This window comes from Mya arenaria, chromosome 5 (genome assembly GCF_026914265.1).
Source record: "Mya arenaria isolate MELC-2E11 chromosome 5, ASM2691426v1".
Lineage (NCBI taxonomy): Eukaryota > Metazoa > Mollusca > Bivalvia > Myida > Myidae > Mya > Mya arenaria.
Window position 1 is genome coordinate 30,135,524 of NC_069126.1, and position 23,013 is coordinate 30,158,536.

General features: G+C 35.3%; 1 protein-coding gene across 4 annotated transcripts in view; it reads right to left on the reverse strand.

The window, feature by feature from the left end:
- Positions 1–11,694: 11,694 nt before the first annotated feature.
- Positions 11,695–23,013, reverse strand: part of LOC128234905 (homeobox protein LOX2-like) — a 74,452-nt gene continuing 63,133 nt past the window's right edge. For all 4 annotated transcript variants that reach the window (XM_052949521.1, XM_052949523.1, XM_052949522.1 and 1 more), the window contains one exon: positions 11,695–18,208. In XM_052949521.1, the coding sequence (XP_052805481.1) occupies positions 17,892–18,208 (317 nt within the window). In that variant the 3' untranslated portion in view covers positions 11,695–17,891. The remainder of the gene's footprint in view (positions 18,209–23,013) is intronic.

Consider the following 23,013-nt stretch of genomic DNA (forward strand, 5'->3'; position numbering starts at 1 on the left):
TGACGGAAGATCCAACGAACAACACAAATTAAAAGCGTCATACAATCTTTATAAGGTGTTACAATGTTATCAAGATTTCGAGAGAGATACAAGAATAATCAGCGGTCCGATGATCCTCTTTCGTACCTGAAAAAGAAAACACAACGGTTGTATTCTAGTAATAATAAGGTGGTTAGTCATTTTGACATCAGTATTTACTATTTAGCTATAAAAACACCAATATTTACAATGTGTCAATGCAATTTATGCACCAGTCAATTGTAACCACAGCCCACCCAGGTCCGGGGGTATACCGGGGATAGCCGGGGAAACGGGCCGTGTTTTTACCTTTCAGGTGGCCCCGCAGTGCCGGGTGAATGCGGTGGTTTTGTCTTAGCAAAAATATAGCGGGGAATGGGCCTAACCTAGGGTCCCTAGGGTGCGGGGGCATTTGGCGGGGATTTTACCATCTGTTCGTCCCCGCAGGGCGGGGATTTTACCCGGGGTTGGCTGGCCCGAAAGTCCCCGCTATTCCCCGGACCTTGGGGGCTGTGGTTACAATTGACGAGTGCATTATATACATGAAAATAATTGGTTAATGAAGCATTGCTTCAATTTGAAAAAATAATTATAAAAGTGGAGCTTTTCATGTTAAAAGCTCACAAAACCTACAATCCAGATTACTCTTACCGTAAAAAATCAATTTGGCTCGATATCCCAGGGACCGGCGAAAATACCGCGAGCCAAGAACTATTCGAGCCAAGCGGAAAAGCTTACCTTCAGTATATAGAAATCAGTTCAAGCCAACGAGGAATTCGAGTCAAGCGAGTTCGGGACAACGGGGTTCGATTGTACGTTGTGCTGTCACGGACCAGACAAATTGAAACCGAAGATTTGGATTACCTTGATAACTGCTTTATCACGTATACGATGAAGGATGGACAATTGAGAAAAGCTTGCCCAGTCCAGCTTTTTTAAATGCCAATAACTCTCACAAGTTTCTATTCATATACTCAAGGTAGGGTTTAAGCCAGGATTTAAAAAGGACAGGGTGAAACAAGAAAGGGAGAGGGTGTTACAGAAAAGGGACAGGGTGCTACAGAAAAGGGACAGGGTGCTACAGAAAAGGGAGAGGGTGCTACAGAAAAGGGAGAGGGTGCTACAGAAAAGGGAGAGGGTGCTACAGAAAAGGGAGAGGGTGTTACAGAAAAGGGACAGGGTGCTACAGAAAAGGGACAGGGTGCTACAGAAAAGGGAGAGGGTGCTACAGAAAAGGGAGAGGGTGATACAGAAAAGGGAGAGGGTGCTACAGAAAAGGGAGAGGGTGAAGGCAGAAAAGGGAGAGGGTGAAGGCAGAAAAGGGAGAAGGTGAAGGCAGAAAAGGGAGAAGGTGAAGGCAGAAAAGGAAGAGGGTGAAGGCAGAAAAGGGAGAACGTGAAGGCAGAAAATGGAGAGGGTGAAGGCAGAAAATGGAGAGGGTGAAGGCAGAAAAGGGAGAGGGTGAAGGCAGAAAAGGGAGAGGGTGAAGGCAGAAAAGGGCATGTTGTATCGGGCGGAGAATAATTAAAGCATAATGAATTTCATGGAAACAGTTAGTAATTTGAAGAAATATTAGGATAGATCTACAAAATATGTAAAGTTTGTTTGAATTCATAATCATACTTAAATAAGTTTAAATAAAAACAAAAGAAATATTCGATAAGCTTAAGCAGGAACGTGCACATTCTGGTCTCCATGAGGGCAGAACGGTGCTTCCAATATAGGACAGGGTGCAGCACCCCCCAAAACCCTCTAACTAAAACCCTACTAGAGAAGTTCTCGTGTTTGACATAGTTTGAAATACGATTATCAGGGGCGGTTCCAGAATTTGATGTTAGAGGGGGCGTAACTTAGGGGCGTTACCTTTTGACTCGCGCCCCTCCCGTAGAACCACAATTGAATTTGGTTTTAAGTGCTGACTGGGCGGTTAGGGGTACTCCAAGAAAAGGTACCCATTATTTTTGCAATTTCTCGTCCGAAATTTTGGGTTTATTTATTTGCTCCTTTTCTCCTACATTGTAATACTAAAAATAAGTAAATTTGCACGATTTGACAGGGGGGCGTCGGGTGCCCACCCCCTGGATCCGCTAGTGATTCTGATCACTATCTTCGCCTTTATTTTAACATTGATCTTACTGCTGTCCGCTTCAAGCCAGCCTAGAACTGAGAAACTCAAAACAAGTTCGTTACAAACATAATTCAACCTCCGTAGCTTTAAAGGGAGAGGAAACATCAAAATGAAGTATTTACTAGACATATATGTCGTCATAAACTTCATAAATGGCCTTCGGTTCGCTTTCGATGTGCCTTGAATCAGATAATGCTCAAGTAAATGGATATATGACTGTTCCAAGCAAAGTCTTTGTTTATTAGTATGGAAACCAGTAACATAAATTGATTGCCATAAAGTAGTTTCTCGCAAAATAAAGTTGGAATAATTCTTGTAATCCGTTTAAACCTGTCACTAGCGACAGGTTCTTTGTGTTTGTTTAAACTTATTTGTTTAAGATTTAAGTGAAACAAATCATTCAGTTATTATATTTATCACCCTTGATGACACAATGTTATGAGGGAACCTGAAGTTTATGTGTGTAAGTCAGTTTTGTGTCTTGTGGGCTTAGCCGAGTCGGAATAAAATGTTACCTTGGTAAACGCTAGCCTGGTTTCTTGAACGTGCGCCAGTTACTGTCACACGGGTCGCTATTGAACGTCCCTCTCAGAAGACGATAAGTAGTTGTTTAAGTGGTATGGTGAGGACTCGAACCTGCGACCCCTGGATTGTCAGTCAAGTGTTACCATTAGTCCACTAACCCGACACAGAAGACGATAAGTAGTTGTTTAAGTGGTATGGTGAGGACTCGAACCTGCGACCCCTGGATTGACAGTCAAGTGTTCCCATTAGTCCACTAACCCGACACAGAAGACGATAAGTAGTTGTTTAAGTGGTATGGTGAGGACTCGAACCTGCGACCCCTGGATTGACAGTCAAGTGTTACCATTAGTCCACTAACCCGACACAGAAGACGATAAGTAGTTGTTTAAGTGGTATGGTGAGGACTCGAACCTGCGACCCCTGGATTGACAGTCAAGTGTTACCATTAGTCCACGGACCCGACACAAAAGTAACCGATATAAACGGAGAAAACCCAAATGTCCGGCTTAGTGACAAAAAAAGGAAAAACGAGGTCACGTGCGCCCAGACTGGAATTCGAACCCGATACATCTTAGTGAGAAGTGGTGCGCTAACCACTGCATAAACCGGAGAATTGTTTGTATTTATTTTGGTAAATGGTACTATTAAATTCATAATGAAACAATAGCAATTGCCCGTCTGTTAATAATAGCTCTCTGGATAATAGGCAATAATGTTTGCTAATGTGTACCGTTCCAAAGTGATTTACAACCAGCAACAAGTCCAAGACAAATCTAAAAGAGCAGGCTTAGCCGCAAGACTTTAGTATTATAGTTTTGATGTGGTTAGGCCTAAAAAAAATATGTCCGTTTCGGGTAACCCGACCCTACCTATAAAAATGCGCCGACCCTAACTATTTTTTTCCGTTTCTGAGCAAAAAAAAATATTCGTTAGCGAATAGAGAGTTACGAAGGGCTGATAAATGCAGATTTTAATCAGAATTATTGTTTATATGATAAAACAAAGTCAGGCAATGACAGTAATGTAGGAAAGACTGCCATGTGCAAGAAAACACGCTGAACTTACGACAGATTTTGAAAAAAAAATAATAAAAAAAATCCCTACCTACCCTACCTAGAAATTTTGGGAAGGTTACCCTAAACTCTTATAACATAATTAAGCTAAACTCGCTATTTTAGTTTTTGGCCGTACAACAATATTTTTATTTCAATATTTAAAGGGCTAGACAACAGGTGGTCCCAAATTGGTAATTTCGTTATTTCCACAAAACAAGCCTAAAAAGGTCAATACGAGCTATTAGTATGAGGCCGATAATACATCATTTTACATGATTAAAATAATATTTTGTCTAAATTTACCCGTTTAAAAATAGCACATTATGGTTTCCCAGTTTAAAGTGTGTATATTTAGCATTTGAAAGTCACGTTATAAGTATAGATACATATACCGACGCTATTTTACGTGATTAAAAGAATATGTTGTCTGAGCTTACCCGTTTAAAAATTGCGCATACGTATACCGACGCTAACTTTCAATAAAATTGGATTTACATGATAGACAAACCCAGTAAAGTTCGAAAAGGGAAAATACGCAAAAAAACTGGGAAAGATACATATGTCGTAAGCGATGTGATACATAACAGGGGGGTACAGGGGTGTACCCCCCTGCATAAGAATGTAAGATTCAATGCGTTGTACACAACGATATCACTGTTATGTAAGGTTTTGACCGTTTTCTTTTTCAGGGCAATTGTATCATCTGGTGTCTAGTCCCTTTAATGCAAAAGGGTTAAGTGGAAAGATAAAACATAATAGTTTGAAATACAAAATAGAAACATAAGCATGAGATTAAAATTTGAACTGAATCGAGAAGTAAGTTTAAACTTATTTGATGTCTCTCTTTTCCTGTCGCTTCTTACAGCTGCTTATGAATATGTGAATGTTGGTGTAAATGAGAATATAATAGGTTACGAAACATGCATGTGGAAAAAAATGCACTGACAGTTTCGAGTTACGGAAACAGTTCTAAGTGCAACATTGTCAAAGCTGAACGCTCCTAGCATCGGTTTCTTTCTCCAAAGGAAGACCTAGTTATATTATTAAAATAGAACTAGATAAAAATAAAAACTGCCTGTCTGTTAAAGGATATATAATGTCATAGACTGTACATTTTTATGAATATTATAACCTTTTGCATAAAAGCCGACATTGTTCCGTTTGCTAGTGTTGTCTGCATGTATGCATGCATGTATTTCTTTAAACCTTGCGGTCAAAGATAACCCGTGAGAGTACAAAAATTTATTTCCAACAGGGTCGTTTGTTTTTGCTGAAGGGACTGCATGCGAAAGAGACTGTGCTGGGCCCACATACAAGAAAGTCCCGGTGCGATACCGAATACTGCTCCCATACGAGATTAAGAAAATGCAATTCGTTTTTTTGTACTTTATTTCAACTCATATCGGACACGAAAAGACTCTTTGTAGCATTTAAAGGTCCATTATTTATATCACGCAATCCGATTAGCTACATCATTTTAATTTTCTTGATTGAATACCCCCCCCCCCCTCTACATATGGCTCCAATTTCTCACAACTTCTTAAGTCTCTTATAACATAATTAAGCCAAACTCGCTATTTTAGTTTTGTTTATAATTCGCGTTATATATAATTAGTGTTATTTAGACTTTAAATAGGAATAATCTTTATCATTATCACGATTAACCACCTTTTTATTAATTAAGATCAAATTTAAGTATGTTTTTTGGTAATTGAAATAAGCTACTCAATTAAGCATGTTAAGCTTAAGAAGTTTCGAGAAATTGGGACCAGATACCTTAAAAAAATGTATATAGTTAAATGCGCTGCACACTGTTCTTGCACAGATTTGTCACATTTGTGGTCACCTCCATCGGTATGCACTGAAGGATTGTGGTCGTAAAACAAAGCAAAACACCACATCAGAGAGCACAACCACAGCAAATGAATGTTCCGGTCTCAGAACAAAGGCGAAAAGCCGAAAGTAAACCACTATATTAGGACTACAACGTAAAACCTCATCATCATCATCATCATCATCATCATCATCATCATCATCATCATCATCATCATCATCATCATCATCATCATCATCACAACTACCACCACCACCACCACCACCACCACCACCACCAAAAACCACCACCACCAACACCACTACCACCACCACCACTACCACCAAAAACCACCACCACCACCACCACTACCACCACCACCATCACCACCATCACCACCACCACCATCACCACCACCACCACCATCACCACCATCACCATCACCACCACCATAATCATTAGCAAAGTAGCAAACAGATACAATAAAGCTCGAAGGTCAAGGACAAACTCCACCAATTTCGCCTATCCCACCTTCCACTTAGGCAGAGAGAAAGCCGCTGGCCACAGTGATGTCATAAAAGCCGAGTGGTCACACGATTTCCCGCGTTCCACAAAGTAAATCAATTAAACCGGACAATTCTCCGGGTCCCTTTATTGACGCAAACGTCGTGGCCACGTTGAGAATAGTGACCAATAATGCAAGTATTATCGAAACTCCATTTACTCGCCGTACCAGGGGGATAATACGACAAAAACAAAGGAAATAAACTAGTCTGGAATAATTAAAATAATATGTTAATGGATGACCAGGGAGAGGATTTGCGGAAGATTGCAAAATAAACCGGGGTACATAGAAGACTCAAAGTCAATTTGTAGGAACATTATCTTGTTAGTCATACTATACAACATGACGTCGGGTGTAATTGATCGATTATGGCCGTACTGGACATTCGCTTATTTAATTTACAAGAGCTGTTACTGACCATGTTCGCGATTAGGCCAGCTATGGTCATCCCTTATGTTCTGTCACTTTTCGTTTATGCTCAATTACTTCAGATCTATTGTGTCTCATTTGGTATAGAAAAAAGTATAGCACTTTGCACGGAATATGTCCCATTTCATGTCAAAGAACAGTTACATTCATCTTGGCAATTAGCGTAAATTATGTTTTAAAACACAAATACTTATCATGTTAACATCGGCTTTTTTATTTCATTGAAGCGTTGTTTACCTGTATTTAATTGCTTTGGGAGAAACAAAGACACTCTCATGAATTAAGTCTTTGTCTCAATAGTCATATACTTGCGATTCGTTCCATGTCGCGTTCTGCTAATAGTCATTCGGAGAACACTAAATAGTATCGGAAACTGAATCTTTTACTTTTTAAAACATTTGTATGTGATGTTGATAAAACAAACACGCATCATACTGTCATGAGACCGGTTTAACTTTTATACATTTCAACAACAACAGCAACAACAGTTTCTCTTTCGTTTATGCTTATTTTTTTTGGCTTTGTAGTACCTTTTTTCACTGATTGTATATTTCACACGTATGAAAAATATGATCCTAATCGTCACAGAAGTGAAAAATGGGATTTCATTTTCACACAACACTGTGTGATCGATGTTATGTTTTAGTAGGACATATTTAACCACATTCTTTACATTTTAATAATTGTACAAATTTGACCCAAAATGGGTATTTTACATGCAAAATTGATGGATGATGATGATGATGATGATGATGATGATGATGATGATGAAGATGAAGATGGTCTTGTTAATCTCCTTTGAAGAAAAAAAACAATACCAAAAAAAGTCAAGAGTAACATCCTATTCCTCGCATTATTTCCAATATGCAATACTTGTGATATCGAAAATGTACGATCCGACAATGCTTGCTGTTTCTGGCATTTCTTCTGCGAGTTGCCTGAATTATTCCTAGGCGTTGCAAAACATGAGGATTTAAGCGCATATTAAGTTAATCAACCGAATGGGTTATTACGTAATTATCTGCAAGGCAATGGTAATACCCATGGTACCTACCGAACAATTCCCTTTCATCAGGAATTGTAGCCGTTGTTAATAATGGGCTAACGAAACGCACATCAAAGTCAAACAAAATATTAATCTTTTGCAGTTAGGTTATATCTACGACGAGTTAACGCTCGTATAGGCATTAGTGTAGATAACTATTAAACTATCAAAACCTCGTGAAATCTCGTAAATGGGTTCGAACCTCACACGATAGGCCATTAACCCCACACGAATTGCTTTATCTTATAAACTTCTTAGCATTTTGGACCCTTTTGAGCAAATATCAGCATGGGCGATTTTGATCTTACGTTTTGGCTTGAGACGGATTGTGCCACCAACGTGTTTCCTTAGAAAGAAATGTTTTTGAATTGATATCAAAGATTTTTTTTTCTCTTCTGGAACGTGTTTGAAGATTAGTGTTTGAAAACTGCCGTTGCCTTAAGCAACGAAATTAATGAACTTCTCTTCTCTACATGTTAAAGAAGATGTTAAACGCAAGAAGTCCTTGAGCTTGTTGTTAAAATTCTCGTTCTTCTCTCAAATCAATGGTTTGATATTTTGTTCACTCTAGGGAGAACGTTTTGCCATAGTTTCATACCAATTGATTTCTACTGGTGTGTTTATACTGGTTTCATTTTTAAACATATTATTCTATTTATACTTCACTGAATTTGTTATTATTATTATTATTACTATTACATTTATTATTATTATTATTATTATTATTATTATTATTATTATTATTATTATTATTATTATTACTACTACTTCTACTACTTCTACTACTAATTAGTAGTAATAGTAGTAGTAGTAGTAGTAGTAGTAGTAGTAGTAGTAGTAGTAGTAGTAGTAGCAGCAGCAGCAGCAGCAGCAGCAGCAGCAGCAGCAGCAGCAGCAGCAGCAGCAGTAGCAGTAGCAGCAGCAGCAGCAGCAGAAGCAGTAGTAGTAGTAGTAGTAGTAGTAGTAGTAGTAGTAGTAGTAGCAGTAGCAGTAGCAGCAGAAGCCGAGGCAGTGGCAGCGGCAGGAGCAGTAGCAGTAGTAGTAGTAGTGTACCGCAAGAGACTTTCGTATCATTTTTTAAAATTACCGACATGTTGGTGCTGTAATTTCTAGGCAGCATATGTAGTGCTAAATATTTCAAATCAGGTTGATGAACCACGTGACTTAAAGGGGTTCTCACATGGGTAACCACGGGTCACAACCGATATAAACAAACAAGTTAGTTACGTTAATTTCTAAAATAAAATAGACTATTCTATTTTTTGCTTCTACACGTGTGAAATATTTTTGATTTGCTTGTATTTAATCGGTTGTGACCCGTGCAGACGAATGTGAGAACCCCTGTAAGTCACGTGATTCCACACTCCGAAATATTCCGTATACCTTTGGCTTGATTACATAAGTTCATAAGTTTGTGCTGTCTGATTATATCTGCCATTCGCTTCTCTTGTTCACAGTGTTCCATTATCGTCAGTGTTGATGGAAATGTTGTGTCGGCCATCAGCGCTATGTCCGTACACTTCACGCCTTCATTTGATATACTCATCCGGGTTCCATTCACCGGATACAGGTGCCATTAGTCATCTAAGACATCGCGATCAAATTAGCATTGGTGAGACCATATCAAGGGTGTGAACGCTTTTTTACACTCGCACTCGGACCTTGCCCATTCGGCGAGTGTTCCGATAAGATTGTTAGTCATTTCAGTGATGTTTTGGGAGCATAGTACATAGACAGAATGTAACCCTGGTTACAGCTACCCTGGTTCTATAACATGCACCAGGGTATACCACTGTCACACGGGACCCCAGTTGAGCGTTGTACTGAGGTCCCTGAATTGACAGTCAAGTGTGTTACCACTTGATCACATATCCGTAACAGACCGTATCTACGAGTAAGATGTTACTTTTTTAACTTCAGCCCAACCCCCTCCAAAAAAATAATATATTTTTTCCGTGACCTTGATTTTTTACCTAAGAACATCCACACCATATTCTGATTGCATCGTAAGCTTCGTGACCAAGGTCCATCACTAGTTGTTCACCACTGTTTCCAGTAGAGTGTCTACACAATCGTCCGATTATTCAGATCTTGTTAACTTTGTTATGTGAACTTTTTATTATGCGCTGATCTAGATATAACATGCATAGCTGAAACAGTTGTATCACTACATTTTAAAAGTACTGTAGATCACATGTTGGCATGAAATATTTAGATGATTAAAGATTATTTTATGAATAATTGACCCAATTTCTGACCGTGTGACCCAATTTTAACACCCAGGTGGACCAGTAGCACTTTGTCTAAAGACTTTTTTGATAAAAAACCCAGACAAAGTTACTTTCATTTTATTCTAGATGACAACCCTCTAATATCTAATTAAACAAATTCGTGGCGACCGACAACGAGCATCGATTATCCTAATATGTTTATGTAATAGTTACGGCACCAACTATTTGAGGTATATTGATGTTACACAGGAGCGCTTTAGTGTATAACCTAAATCACAAGTATTCGGTATCTGTTGCCTTGTTACGCAGTGCGCACCTCGCTGTGTGGCTGTGACGATTGGTTAGGTGTATTTTTAGGGCGTTTTTGTTGCTAATAAACTAGTTTTGGTTTTCAATTGTTTTCACGAAAAGTGCATTTGTCGTAACAGTTTCAAACTATATGAAAACCAGTTTTATCGTTTGTTTTATGGAAAACCGAAACTAGTTTTTTTAAACTACCGAAACCCCCATCGGAGGCGGTTTCGTCGGTCCGTTCCACCCGAAACCTAGTCCCTTTGAAAGCACAACATGGCGGACAGATCCAATATCTGTATGAAAAACGATTTAGTTGAAACAGGCAAACTGCGTTATAATTTTTTGTACAAATTCAGAAATAATGGCTACATGCAGAAACTCTATCATGTTGTTGAAGTTGTACACACAACCATACATTTGTTTCTTCAAACAAAACTTTCGTAAAAGGTTTCGTAACTCCCAAAACCCTTGCAACCAAAACTGAAACTTGTTTGGTATCAACAATAACGTCCTTCGATACGTATACGATTAAACGCGAGGTTTTCTGGCCCGTCTGCGTGTTGTCAATTTAATGGTGAAAACGTTTCGTCATTTATACTCACTATTGCCTTATGTAAATAGCATTATTGTTTTATGGGTGAATGTGGTCTAGAGGTATAAGTGTTCACCTCTCACCCAAGAGGTTGTGGGTTCGATCACCACCAGGGTGAGAGTGGTATAGTGGCATAAGTGTTTACCTCTAACCCGAGAGGTTCTGGGTACGATCTCCCCCAAGAGTTCTTTACCATGGCCGCTTAAAAAGGACACAGTACTGATTTATGCCCAAGAAAAGGACTCATGAGTGATGTTATAAGCTATCAGCTTTCGTCCATTTGCATTCATCAGAGGTTGAATAATGATTTCGTAATAATCGAGCTAAAATATGGTATAAACTATAAATTAATGTTTTAAATGTTACTGTGTCATTATCATTGTGTGTTATCGATTCATCAATTTAATTCAAAGGCTATATGTTTTACAGTATTGATTAAAGTACATAAAGAATGTATTTACAAAATAACAAGTGATTTGATGCGACGCGTGTTGCAAAACCACTGCACCGCATCAATCATTAATTTATATACGTACATAGATCTACTTACAACCCTTAGAGGCCTAGTTTAAGGAATGTTTGGCATGATAATCCCCTGCTGTGCATCTCCTGCTAACCGCACTGGTGTCATAGTAGGGGCCAATTTCCTGTGTATTGATTTTTTGGCCTAGGGCCATTTAGGGTCCATAGTAATGATAAAACATCGAAAACTGCGCAGCAGGATACTCAGATTGGAGATCAGATAAGCCAATTAGGCAACAAGATTAAGAGCAATTAACAGAGGTTGTGTACCAATACCCGTTTTTTGTTTGTTAGTTTGTTTGTTGTTAGTTTTTTTTTTTTTTTTTTTTTTTGGGGGGGGGGGGGTCACTTATAGAAAGCTTAAACTAGGCCTTTAACCATTAATAAATTTACTGCAGTTCAGCTTCAGAAAATTCTGCATCCCTTTGGACAAAATATAATTTCGACCACCTGAATAGGGAAAAACAAAAACACACGTTTTGTTTCCTATATTTTATTGCGTAAGTTCTCGTTTGGTTTGGTAGAAATTACTCAACATGCATTACATAACATTGACACGGATGATACTTTGTATCAAAGTGAAATAAAATAATAACAGAAAATAGAATTAAATATATGAAAGAAAACATATTTATAATGTAGATCATTTACAAGAAACATTCAGATACATACACAATTCAAGAATGACTAACACACCAGAGCTGACGTCAATATACATAACAAATCACTTAACATAGCACTATATTTCAATGACGTCATAAGATTTGTGACGTCATCAATGAAAACAATTTCAAATGTAATGAATATAATCTCGTTTGAAAGTAGCATTAACTTATTTGATATATTAATGCTTGGGACAAATGGTCAAATATGGCGGAAACGGAAGTAAGAAACAAAAATTGATATACGGATAAAAATACGGTTTGTTTAAACGATTATCTTGTTGATGTTTAAGGTTGTTCGTATGTATGTTTGTATGTTCAAGCTGTTGTTAATAGAGTAAGAGATCAAAATAAGTGACCGAGTTGGGTGCAAATAGACGACAGCTGTCTGTGAACAATTGAAACTATAAATGGCATATTTGAACCGATCCGTCATACGAATACAGTTGTCCAAAAACCTCTGTGGCAAGTTTGGTGAGAATATAGAGAGTTGAAGTGAAAATATTTTATGTGATTATTAAAATAGAATTAAGAAGATGTTGTTAGCTTTTTTAACCATAAACATGGCTGCATTTTAAAACGATTCAACAAGTGCAAAATTGATTATAATATGCTACTGTTAGTAGATGTAGGTATCAGGTTCGCCATAATACGTTTGTATCATTTTAAAGGATATTATGTGAAAATGTTAAAGTTTGATCAACAATAACATAACAAACAAGGTTTTGGGTAATGGGAAATTGCAAAATGGTAACTTCGCGTCCAATTAGAGTTTAAAATATGCAAATATATTAACTGCAATAACTTTGTGTTTAATGCATTTTCTGTCATTTTGGTTTGCATATGAGTAATCCGACAGCAAAACCCTTTGAAAAGATACCAGTTATAATTTGGGGTAACCAGACATCAACATTCAATATTATGGTTTATATATCTGTCAGAGAACTAGCTTATGTGTGGGTCGGGTTCCTTAATAACTTAACCTGACGTCATATATATATAGCTGTCAGAGAACTAGCTAATGTGTGGGTCGGATTCCTTAATAACTTAACCTGACGTCACATATATAGCTGTCAAAAAACTAGCTTATGTGTTGGTCGTTTCCCTTAATAACTGAACCTGACGTCACATATAAAAGTGCCAGATATGTCATGAGGATATGGAAACAATTCTACAAGCAATTTACCCACTTATCGGAGATGAAGGGAATGGTCAACAGCAAAACACACGTTTACAAACATGTCATATACAAGCCATGTCAGGGGTGGTATTCAATATTGAACTTAAGTTAATCGTATGGTCATACATCATTGGCGTCATTCACTCTCTCGGTCAGTTATTTTAACAAGTACTCCGATAAGCTAAATCGTTCTTAGATCCAATTAAGACTTCAGCTTATCTTGTGGTCAAATATCATTGACTTTTCATTCATTCTATCGGTTAGTTGTTTATTAAAAGTAATCCGAATAGCTACATGTTCGTAGATCCAGATATGACTTAGGTTAATCTTATGGTCATACATTATTGACTTCATTCATTATATCGGTTTATTATTTATAATAAGTAATCCGATTAGCTACATCGTTCTTATATTCAATAAAGACCAATATTGAATACCAACCCTAATTGAACAGCAGGCTACATAGGAATCAATACATGTCCAACAAAGTAATAGAAATAAATACAAGCAATAGTTATGTAAGTTTACCCTACAAGTATTTACTGTTAGTCAAACGTCAGAAGAGGAACAGTTTTTTTTCAGAAATTTGTCACGTTTTTCATGTCAGTAAACGTCTTACTTTTAAAAAAATAATAATATTAAAACTTGAACTTCCGATTCGAAATAAATCATAAGGAAACTTATAAAAAATTTTAATATTAGAATCATTATATAAACAAAGGGCGGTTACAATTAAGTATATATAAGTAATATGTAAAGTCTCGTACTAAGGGTTTTGACTATGTCCAGTGACAATGTTTTAAACAGATGTCATAACAAACGTACGGAGTCCCATTAGGGTCATTGCGATCCCACACATCGACTTATGTTTGTTACAATTTTCAAACTTGTAATGTATGTACTTTGGATAAAAAACACATTGTGTATTCATGTGAAATTAAATCAGAAGATTCGAGATTTGAAATTTTCTTTGGTGAATCTTTTTTATTAAGTCTTGTCCGGTGAACAAAACAAACTCTTACCCATTGTTGGATGGGTGCAATCTAATTTTATTGACTGCCTGGAAGTTTTACTATATAAAGAAGTCTACAATCTTTAAAAAAAAAAAAAAAATAATAATGCCAATTTTGCGAAAAATATGTGTTTTCTTCGTTGTTTTTTTTTTCAAAAGTCTAGGGGCGGATGGTGATGGCCCTGGTAGGTTTCCGTACAAACGCAATCACGGATGTGTTTGAAACACCGTTGCGACTTCTCGTTTTTTGAAAATCATATGAGACAATTATCCATTTTTCATAGTTCAGTGCATTAAAACAAAGGTAATATACAAATGTAGTATACAATATTATATAGCTTAACTAAACAGTGGAATAAACAGTTCAAACAAAAGCGGACGCAACAATGAACAAACATGTTTCAACAACAAAATTGAACACAAGACAGCCACAAACGCAAACAACATTGTCATGAAATATTTATCATAAATATTATTTTGCAATCATGTGAGAAATGCAGTTATATTTTAAATTCCTCTAATGCATTGATCTGCCTAGCAGGAAAAATAAGAAAAGATAAGATATCAGTTGTGTTAAACATTTTTGGTTACTGATATGGCTCTTAAAGCTGCACCCTCACAGATTGAACGTGTTGACAACTTTTTTTATTTTTTTTGTTTTGGAACGAGCCAATTTTTGCGAATATCCATGGAAACCAGTTATATAAGACTGCTGACATATATTAGATCGCAGATTTTTAAATTTAAGTTTAAAAATTGATGTTTTATGCATTTTTCTTAAACCGTTAGTAACGGTTTATGCCTCAAAACATAAATTTTCGAACGGAAATATGAATATCTGCGATCTGATCTTTTGTCAGCCATCTTATATCATTGGTTTGCAGATATTTACGCAAAAATTTGCTCTTTCCAAGACAAAAAATACAAAAGTTGTAAAAACGGTATATCTGTGAGAGTGCAGCTTTAAAACATTTTTGATAACTGACAGCTCTAACGTCCGTCATTAAACACATTTGAGAAAATACTCATTCAGAAAGTATAAAAATTATAAAAGGCTCAAATCCATCGTATATTAATTAGTGTATTGTTATTTAACATATTTTTATATCATTAAGCTAATCGACACATTTTCCAAAGAACAGATTAAAGAAAAAACACACACAAAAACAAGCCTATTCGGTTTATGCATACTATAAATGATATGAATTTTGAAGAAAGTGTTCTGTTCTTAAGAAATGGTCATTATTTAGTTAATTATTTAAAGCTATTTCATTTATTTAGACGTGATACACATTAGCCTCTCTTTTCTATTTAAATCTTTCCTTTTTGTGCAAGAAAAATATACTGAAAAATATAACCATGAGAAACTGTGTATATTTTGTCTGAACAAACATTTGACAGTTCTTGATTGTGAATATCATTCATGTCCTAAATCGATATTATTCTTAGACAATATATTCTAAATTGCTATTCATCTGGTAATAATTTAAATGACTTCTACTCTTAAATGTCAACTGAAAATCAAAGTTAAATATTAAGTAAGCAATCTATGTATACCATCTAAAAACATGATAAATAAGTAAATCTTATGTTGCAACTACAATTTTATTGTAATTAGATGTTGTGTATTTTTGGCGGGTGGCCGATGTTTACTTGAATAAACTGAATTGAATTGAATTGAAATTATAACCGGAAAAGGAGTTAAATAGATATAAGGGGCTAATGTGTATCACGTCTTAAAATAATGACATAGCTTTAAATAACTGACTTTATAATGACCATTTCTTAATTACAGAACACTCTCCCAAATGTGTATGATTTATAGCATGCACTGAATAGGCGTGTTTTTGATTGGTTTTATTAAACCATATGTTATAATTATTATGTTAAATGTGTCGTGTAATAATTATATCGTATGATTAGTCATAATTTATACTTATACTAGTAGTTAAACTAAACCTAAATAACTCGTATATCAACAAACAAAGAGAAGAGCTAAAAATATATTAACACCTAACTTAAATGACGTACAGGAATAATGTATATTTTTTAAACTAGAACAAATGTAGACACACAGGGTAAAAAGTATACATAATATATTATGCCTTAGGAATAAATGGCAGTCCCCTAAAAGGGTTTTCATCATATGAATTGAACACTTGACCGGGCCAGACAAAAAATAAAAAATAAAAACATACATACTTTTTTCACTGGACATAACGTGAAAAAAATATTACCAAATATTATGAACACTAAGTAGACAGATCCTTTACTTCTTTGGAATTGCAAAAATGTATGTTTAACAAATAGTATATATTTTGTCTGATAATGAAGTGTCATATCATTTCGCTGAAGCAGTTTTATAGATGATAATTGTTTGTTTTCAATGTAAGATCGTAATATATTTCATCGAGTGAGCTCCAAAAGTTATATTCACTTGTTGTGTTCACGAGGTGAAATATATTGTGATCTTACACTGAATGAAGAAGTTTTTTTTTCCATTTATGGAAATGACGTCTTTGATTTTTGTTCCCAGCTTTGTTTTGGATAGCAGAACGGGCGAGAATTTAAAAACAGTGTATATTATCAAGTTGATATTTTCACTGTTATTCTTAATGAACGTATGTTCTGCTCTGTTCTATTAACACGAAGACGACTAACATAGATAATGAGTTTACCTTGAAAATTATGCAGAAAAACGTATCAGTTTTAACGGCTATCAGTTGAATTTTAATGCACTCTTATTATTTAAATTATTTGCAGAGAGTAAACTATTTATTTAGCACAAACATATTTTGAATCGTTTCAAAATGGTACTATTCTTTGATTTTATTTTTGTTTCACACAAGGTAACAACATTTCATCTTGCAATTCCAAAGGTTGCAAACAAACATGCCCGTGCACCTTCGGTAGAAAATAACCACAATAATATTAAACATTAAACATATACAGCAACTGTCATGGCAAACTGAAGATGAACCAACGACCCTACCCACAATGTCCTCAACCCGTCTGCTCATCGTAGACAAAATGTATGACATCAATTGAGATATATCTATGAAATAACTTACAATAATAAACCTTAAATTTCACTAAGACCCTGTTTTTACATATACATAGCATCATTATGTAACAATAATGATTGATAAACATGTACAAGAACGTCATTTTTCGTTTCAGAAATGTACACTTTACCGGTGTGTTCAGTCCTCGAGTGTCTAAACTATTTCAGCACTTTAAACAGACACTGCAGAATATGCATGACAGAATCTATGAATACATGACATTGCCTCGGAACCGTTTGTTTCAGAATGTCTTTTTTAAATATAAATTCATCCAAGCCTTAAACAGGACACAAAAGTATCTGTCCTGAAAGTTTGGACCCTTTCATAAATGACCGAGTCTTATATGGAACCAATTGGCAAATGTCCAGGTTTCATAGCGTCGCCTTCGGCGTCTTTGTTTTGTGTTTTATTTTAAGATTGGAGTGGTGTCGAGTGGTGTTGTTTGGTAGCCTCGCCCTAAAACCAGAAACATGGCCTTGTATACATTATGAACAGTCGGATCGCTCTCCTCAATGATTTGGGATGTTGTGAAATTTAACCCGTCAACAATGTTCCGAACGACTGGTCATTGCGTATGGGCGCTTTAAGCAGGTATTTGACGCCAAGTACCAGAAAGAACATGGCGCCCTTTGACGCCCCCTTTATATTCTACCGGCAGTGAGCAAAGTGTCTACAAGTCATATTTTGCACATTTAACCTGTTTTAAACTAGAAATCAATCCATTCACAGCTACTAGTCTAGTCTGTTGCAATGTTTCAACTCGCTACTGGCGTCTCTGTTGAGGATGACGTCGACGTCATTGGCGTCGATGACTTAGTTTTTAATTCCGGCGACGCAGCGGCACGGCCAGTCTCATTGAGTTCTTTGATTGCCTGAAGTTCCTTCTTTTCTTTCATTCTTCGATTTTGAAACCAAATTTTGATCTGTCTTTCCGTCAGGCATAACATATGAGATAGCTCTATCCGCCGCCGACGCGTAAGATATCTGTTAAATTTAAACTCTTTTTCGAGTTCTAAAGTCTGAAATCTCGTGTAGGTTTGTCGTCCTCTCCTCCTCTGATTCGAGTTTGGCCCTGCAATGATAAAATCATTAATCAATAATTAAATACATCCACAATACCTCATCATACATATCATTGATAGACGTCCTTTGGCGTAATGACTTCGTAATAATGGAAATTTCTATTTCAAAATGATGTGCATCTAGATCTATATTTGTTTTAAAACAAACGCCTTTTTGCAAAAAAACAACAACCCTTTTTTTTATTTTACTCTGAGTAGACGTCTTTTAGAACGGTATATTGCATGTGTTTTGATGATAAGAGATGAAACATAAACGTAAAAAACTATTAATGCTATAACTTCACATGAGTCATTTCTTCAATTATAGGAGAATAAAAAGTATTTATCATTCGGGCTTTTTTATTCACATGTTTCAATAAGCCGTCGACACATGTGATGCCTCCAAACGTTCACATCTCTTTCTATACAATATATGTTTTTTCTACCACCTGTTATTCAACGGGACAAACTAAATGAAAAATAAGTTTCCTGGAATTTAATTCAATGAAATATAATTATTTGACTAACATACGATCCGTGTATAACATTAAGTTAAGAATTGTTAGCTATATTAGTAAAAATTATGGAGCGAAGTCTACATAGTACAAATGCATTTTGCTTATGTAGCACGACCTTGGATTAAGATAAAAAAAAAATGGTACACTATGTTAAAATAGTCTAAAAAAAGAACATGTTTTGATTCTATTTTGTTTCATCATTTTATGGACGTTTTTGTAATGCATCTGTTTACAAAACATCACTGCATGAGTCTACACTCCACATTTCCATCAAACTTGCTACGTACAAAAGCTATTAAAAATGCATTTTATAAGCAATGAAATAACCACAATTGCCAAAAATAGCTTGTTTAAGCTGTTTAGATTAACCAACGTCATTTTAAGCTAAGTTACGAGATCAGCGATCAATAAGTAAAAAATACGGAAAACAAGATACAGATTTTTCAAACCTTTTTCCGAAAATATCTTACACCAAACGAAACAGATTTATTAAACACGACATTCAAATATATATTTTGAAATAATTAGTGTGTATTAAAATTATAATAATAACATTTTTTATTAAAAAGTATCATTAAATGGCGAATGACAATGAGGCTTTGTCTGTACCATCATCTTTAAATATAAGAATAACATATATAACAGAACAGACATGTTATTCAGACTTGTACAATGCACATCGTCTTCATATACATACATGTTTTCACATATCATGTGAACGCGTATATATAACACGTAATGGTAAATGGTAAAACAATGATGTTATAATTAGTCATACCGTGTTTACTTAATAACAAAACAACATACTAATTGCAACAATAAATAGAGACAGAACTAAATATTTATCTTTCAACATTCAATAAACTATTTATCATAACAAGAGGTTCTTTGATATAGAATGCTTTTTTAATTTAGTCATTCTTATCATTTATTTTCATTGATTGTAGAAATTTGTACACAGAAGGGTGCATGAAGTAAAAACGGTTAAGATATATCTTTCTAACACCAGAAAAGGGAGACAATTCAGAAAGGGCAAAATGTTGATGTTTCGTTTTACGAGGTCCATCGTGATTCGCTATGTTATAACCACAAACCAGACCAAAAAACAAACATTCATTTTTCATGTTTCCCATCAATTTCAAATTATCCATCAACACTGTAGTCTTTGTTATGACCTGAGTATGCATATTTCCCTGTATAATGAGACATTTCACATTTACCACCAATTCTGACAATTATTTTCTGAAGATGAAAAATAACCATAAAACCATTTACCCCCGGTATAGCGTAAAGCGTCTCCATACACTATAGTGCGATATAATAACGTAAATGGGCTGTATTCATATATCTCCAACTGTTTTGAGACGACCCCTGCTGAGCTGAATATTCCGTAATGGGTTTTCGCGATGCTGGTTTCGCGGTGTTAAGATTCAGCCGCCCAAAGTGTTTAGTCCTGAGCTGCTGCTAAAATGGCTGATTTTGGTGATTAAGGAAATGAAATAATTACCTATAATACTTCACATATAATCGTTCTCCAAAGAAGCAAGTTTACACGCACATGTTCGGGCCACATGTGAGCACCACTCATAGCCAATCTTCAAAAGAATTTTGATCAATTAAAACCTGTTATTTCTACTAATTGCTTCAACTTATATCCCAAATATTCATTAATATTGCACAATCTTTGTTAAACCTGCGAACATATGTTGGGGTTGCGAATCTGCACTAAGATACATCCATACTTATGCTATATTCTTAATGTTCTATAATGGCTAATAAAGTGTAATAATAACCATTTATTGCGTCATTAGTTATTTGATCTCTGATATAATTACTTTTATGTCACACTGATAATTCTGAGTATGTTAATGTGAGTGCATGAACATTTAAAAAATCGAAACATATTTTTTTTCACACCCATGCGAAACTCCCTTTTTGCACCCCATAACTCTTAAAGTGTTAACAATCTTAAACACTGCTGATAAACAAAGAGTCATACTGGCATGTCGTTGATATTGCTGTAAAATAAGTATATGATAATGCAGTAAAGAATACCATAAAGTTAGAGTTGTTATATGAAATTGTAAACCGAGTATTGAAAATAATAAAATAATCATGAAAAGTCATTAAATTGATACTTAAGTTTCAGATATTATTATTATTATTATTATTATTATTATTATTATTATTATTATTATTATTATTATTATTATTTATTATTATTATTATTATTATTATTATTATCCTTATTATTATTATACGTATTGTCATTATTAGTATTATCATTATCATTGTTAATATCATTATTATAACTATATATGTTTTTCATAAATATTATTAAGTATTACTACAATATATTATTATTATTATTATTATTATTATTATTATTATTATTATTATTATTATTATTATTAGATCTGCTTCTACCATATAAAGTTCACGCCATAAATCAAAGATTGATCTTTAAATTGTATATGTCTGTCTAAAGTCAAATTGCATTAAATAGTAAAGTTAATTTGCTGGTCCTATTTGTAAACGACACTTAAGTGGTAATTAACCTTTGGACCTGCCTTTTGTCTTCGTGTTCGGTTCATTTCCGACTCTTAACCAGGTGTTAAATTCAATGTCCTCACAAATACATATATCATTCTAAATAGATCTAAAGACTGGCTTTGAATATCGAGACAGATAGCACTGACGTAATTCAAGTCCTTAATTATAAATAAGTCTTTTTCAATATTTAAGTTTATTAGGTATCGTTGGTGGCGATTTCAATGGGTTTTCTCACATTGTTTTATTCGCCTCAACTCAAGCAAGACCTTTGATCTGTAAGCCTATTGCGTGGTATGGGCTCATTATTTATGCCTTTGCCCCGTTCCTTCAGAATATGAATTTGATATTGTTTATGTCCTCCGGGCCTTGTGCAATCGATACCCAATAAATAATGTAAAAGACAAGGCAGGTCACACGAAGCCAGTGTCATCCACGACTGAGCGCTGGGACACGTTGGGAAGCTGTCTGTTTTTGTCTGGTGTTTTTGATCCCAAGAATATACAGGAAGACGCAGGTTCATCGATTTAGATCAAACTTGGTAGAAGGTCATGTAAGATACACCTTTGAAGCACTTCAAAGACGTTTTCCCTTGCTTTTTCAATCAGGTTCATTTAAGATATAATCACCAAGTAAGATTTTTGTTTGTAAGACACGCGTTGATTGACTGAGTTTGGAAAAAAATCGAATTTGATATATTTGCAACTAATCGGAGACGTGTTCTGTATTTCTCTTTTTGAGCATGTTCATCTGACTTACAATCAAAAAGCGTCCCGTGTTTCGTAGTAAGTAAAGGCCATATGAAAGTGACACTCGTACATGCATAGCAAACATAAAATTTTGAGTAATAAAACTTTAACTACTTACTATTAATGTCAATAATACATTTATGGAAAATATTAGTTACTGATAACAAGATTGAAACCGTTTATTTAATTGGTAAAATTACACAACTATTAAATGACTGGTGGATCCTAAAAGATTTACAATGATCAACAATCGTCTCATTTGGTAGAAATACCGTGTTTTCTGCACCTTTCTTTCAAATGAAACACGGTATCCTTCATATGAACCATTGTTTTCGATATTTATTCATCTTTTTCAGTAAATGAAACAATTGTATTAACTGTGGTAACGTCTTATTTGGGAGTAAGAGTGCATATTCAAGTATTTTTGGCGACGCTTCAGTGCTACCTTTGCGCCAATTCAAGGTAATGATGTTAGAGCGACAGACGCTTGCTTCCTTGAGCTTCATCTCCTAAACATAGAGACGATTATGATTAAGCGACCCACACATTTAAGTTGAAGAGCACAATTTACATATTTTTAAATCTTGCAATATGGTTGATGTTGTAATCCATTTGAAGATGAAATACAATAATGGTCCAACCCAAACGGCGGACCACACACACACACACACACACACACACACACACACACTGATGCTATAATAGTAACACATGTGTTATACCATCAAAACCTCTTCTTAAAACCATCTTGAACGACATATTGTGTTCAAAATCGCCTATTTTGCTAAATTGCCGACACTTATTACCGCTAGGTCAATTGTAATCGAGTTTTCTTCAGAATTATCCCTGAATATGTTGGCAACCAGCGTTTCATTCATATGTCTCGAAGTTCATGAATTTGGGAGTTCAGAATTACCACAATCTGTTGTAATTTCATGCAATGGTAACAGTAAAAACGCACGACGATCCCAGATTTAAAAGCCCTTCAGAAACGTATAC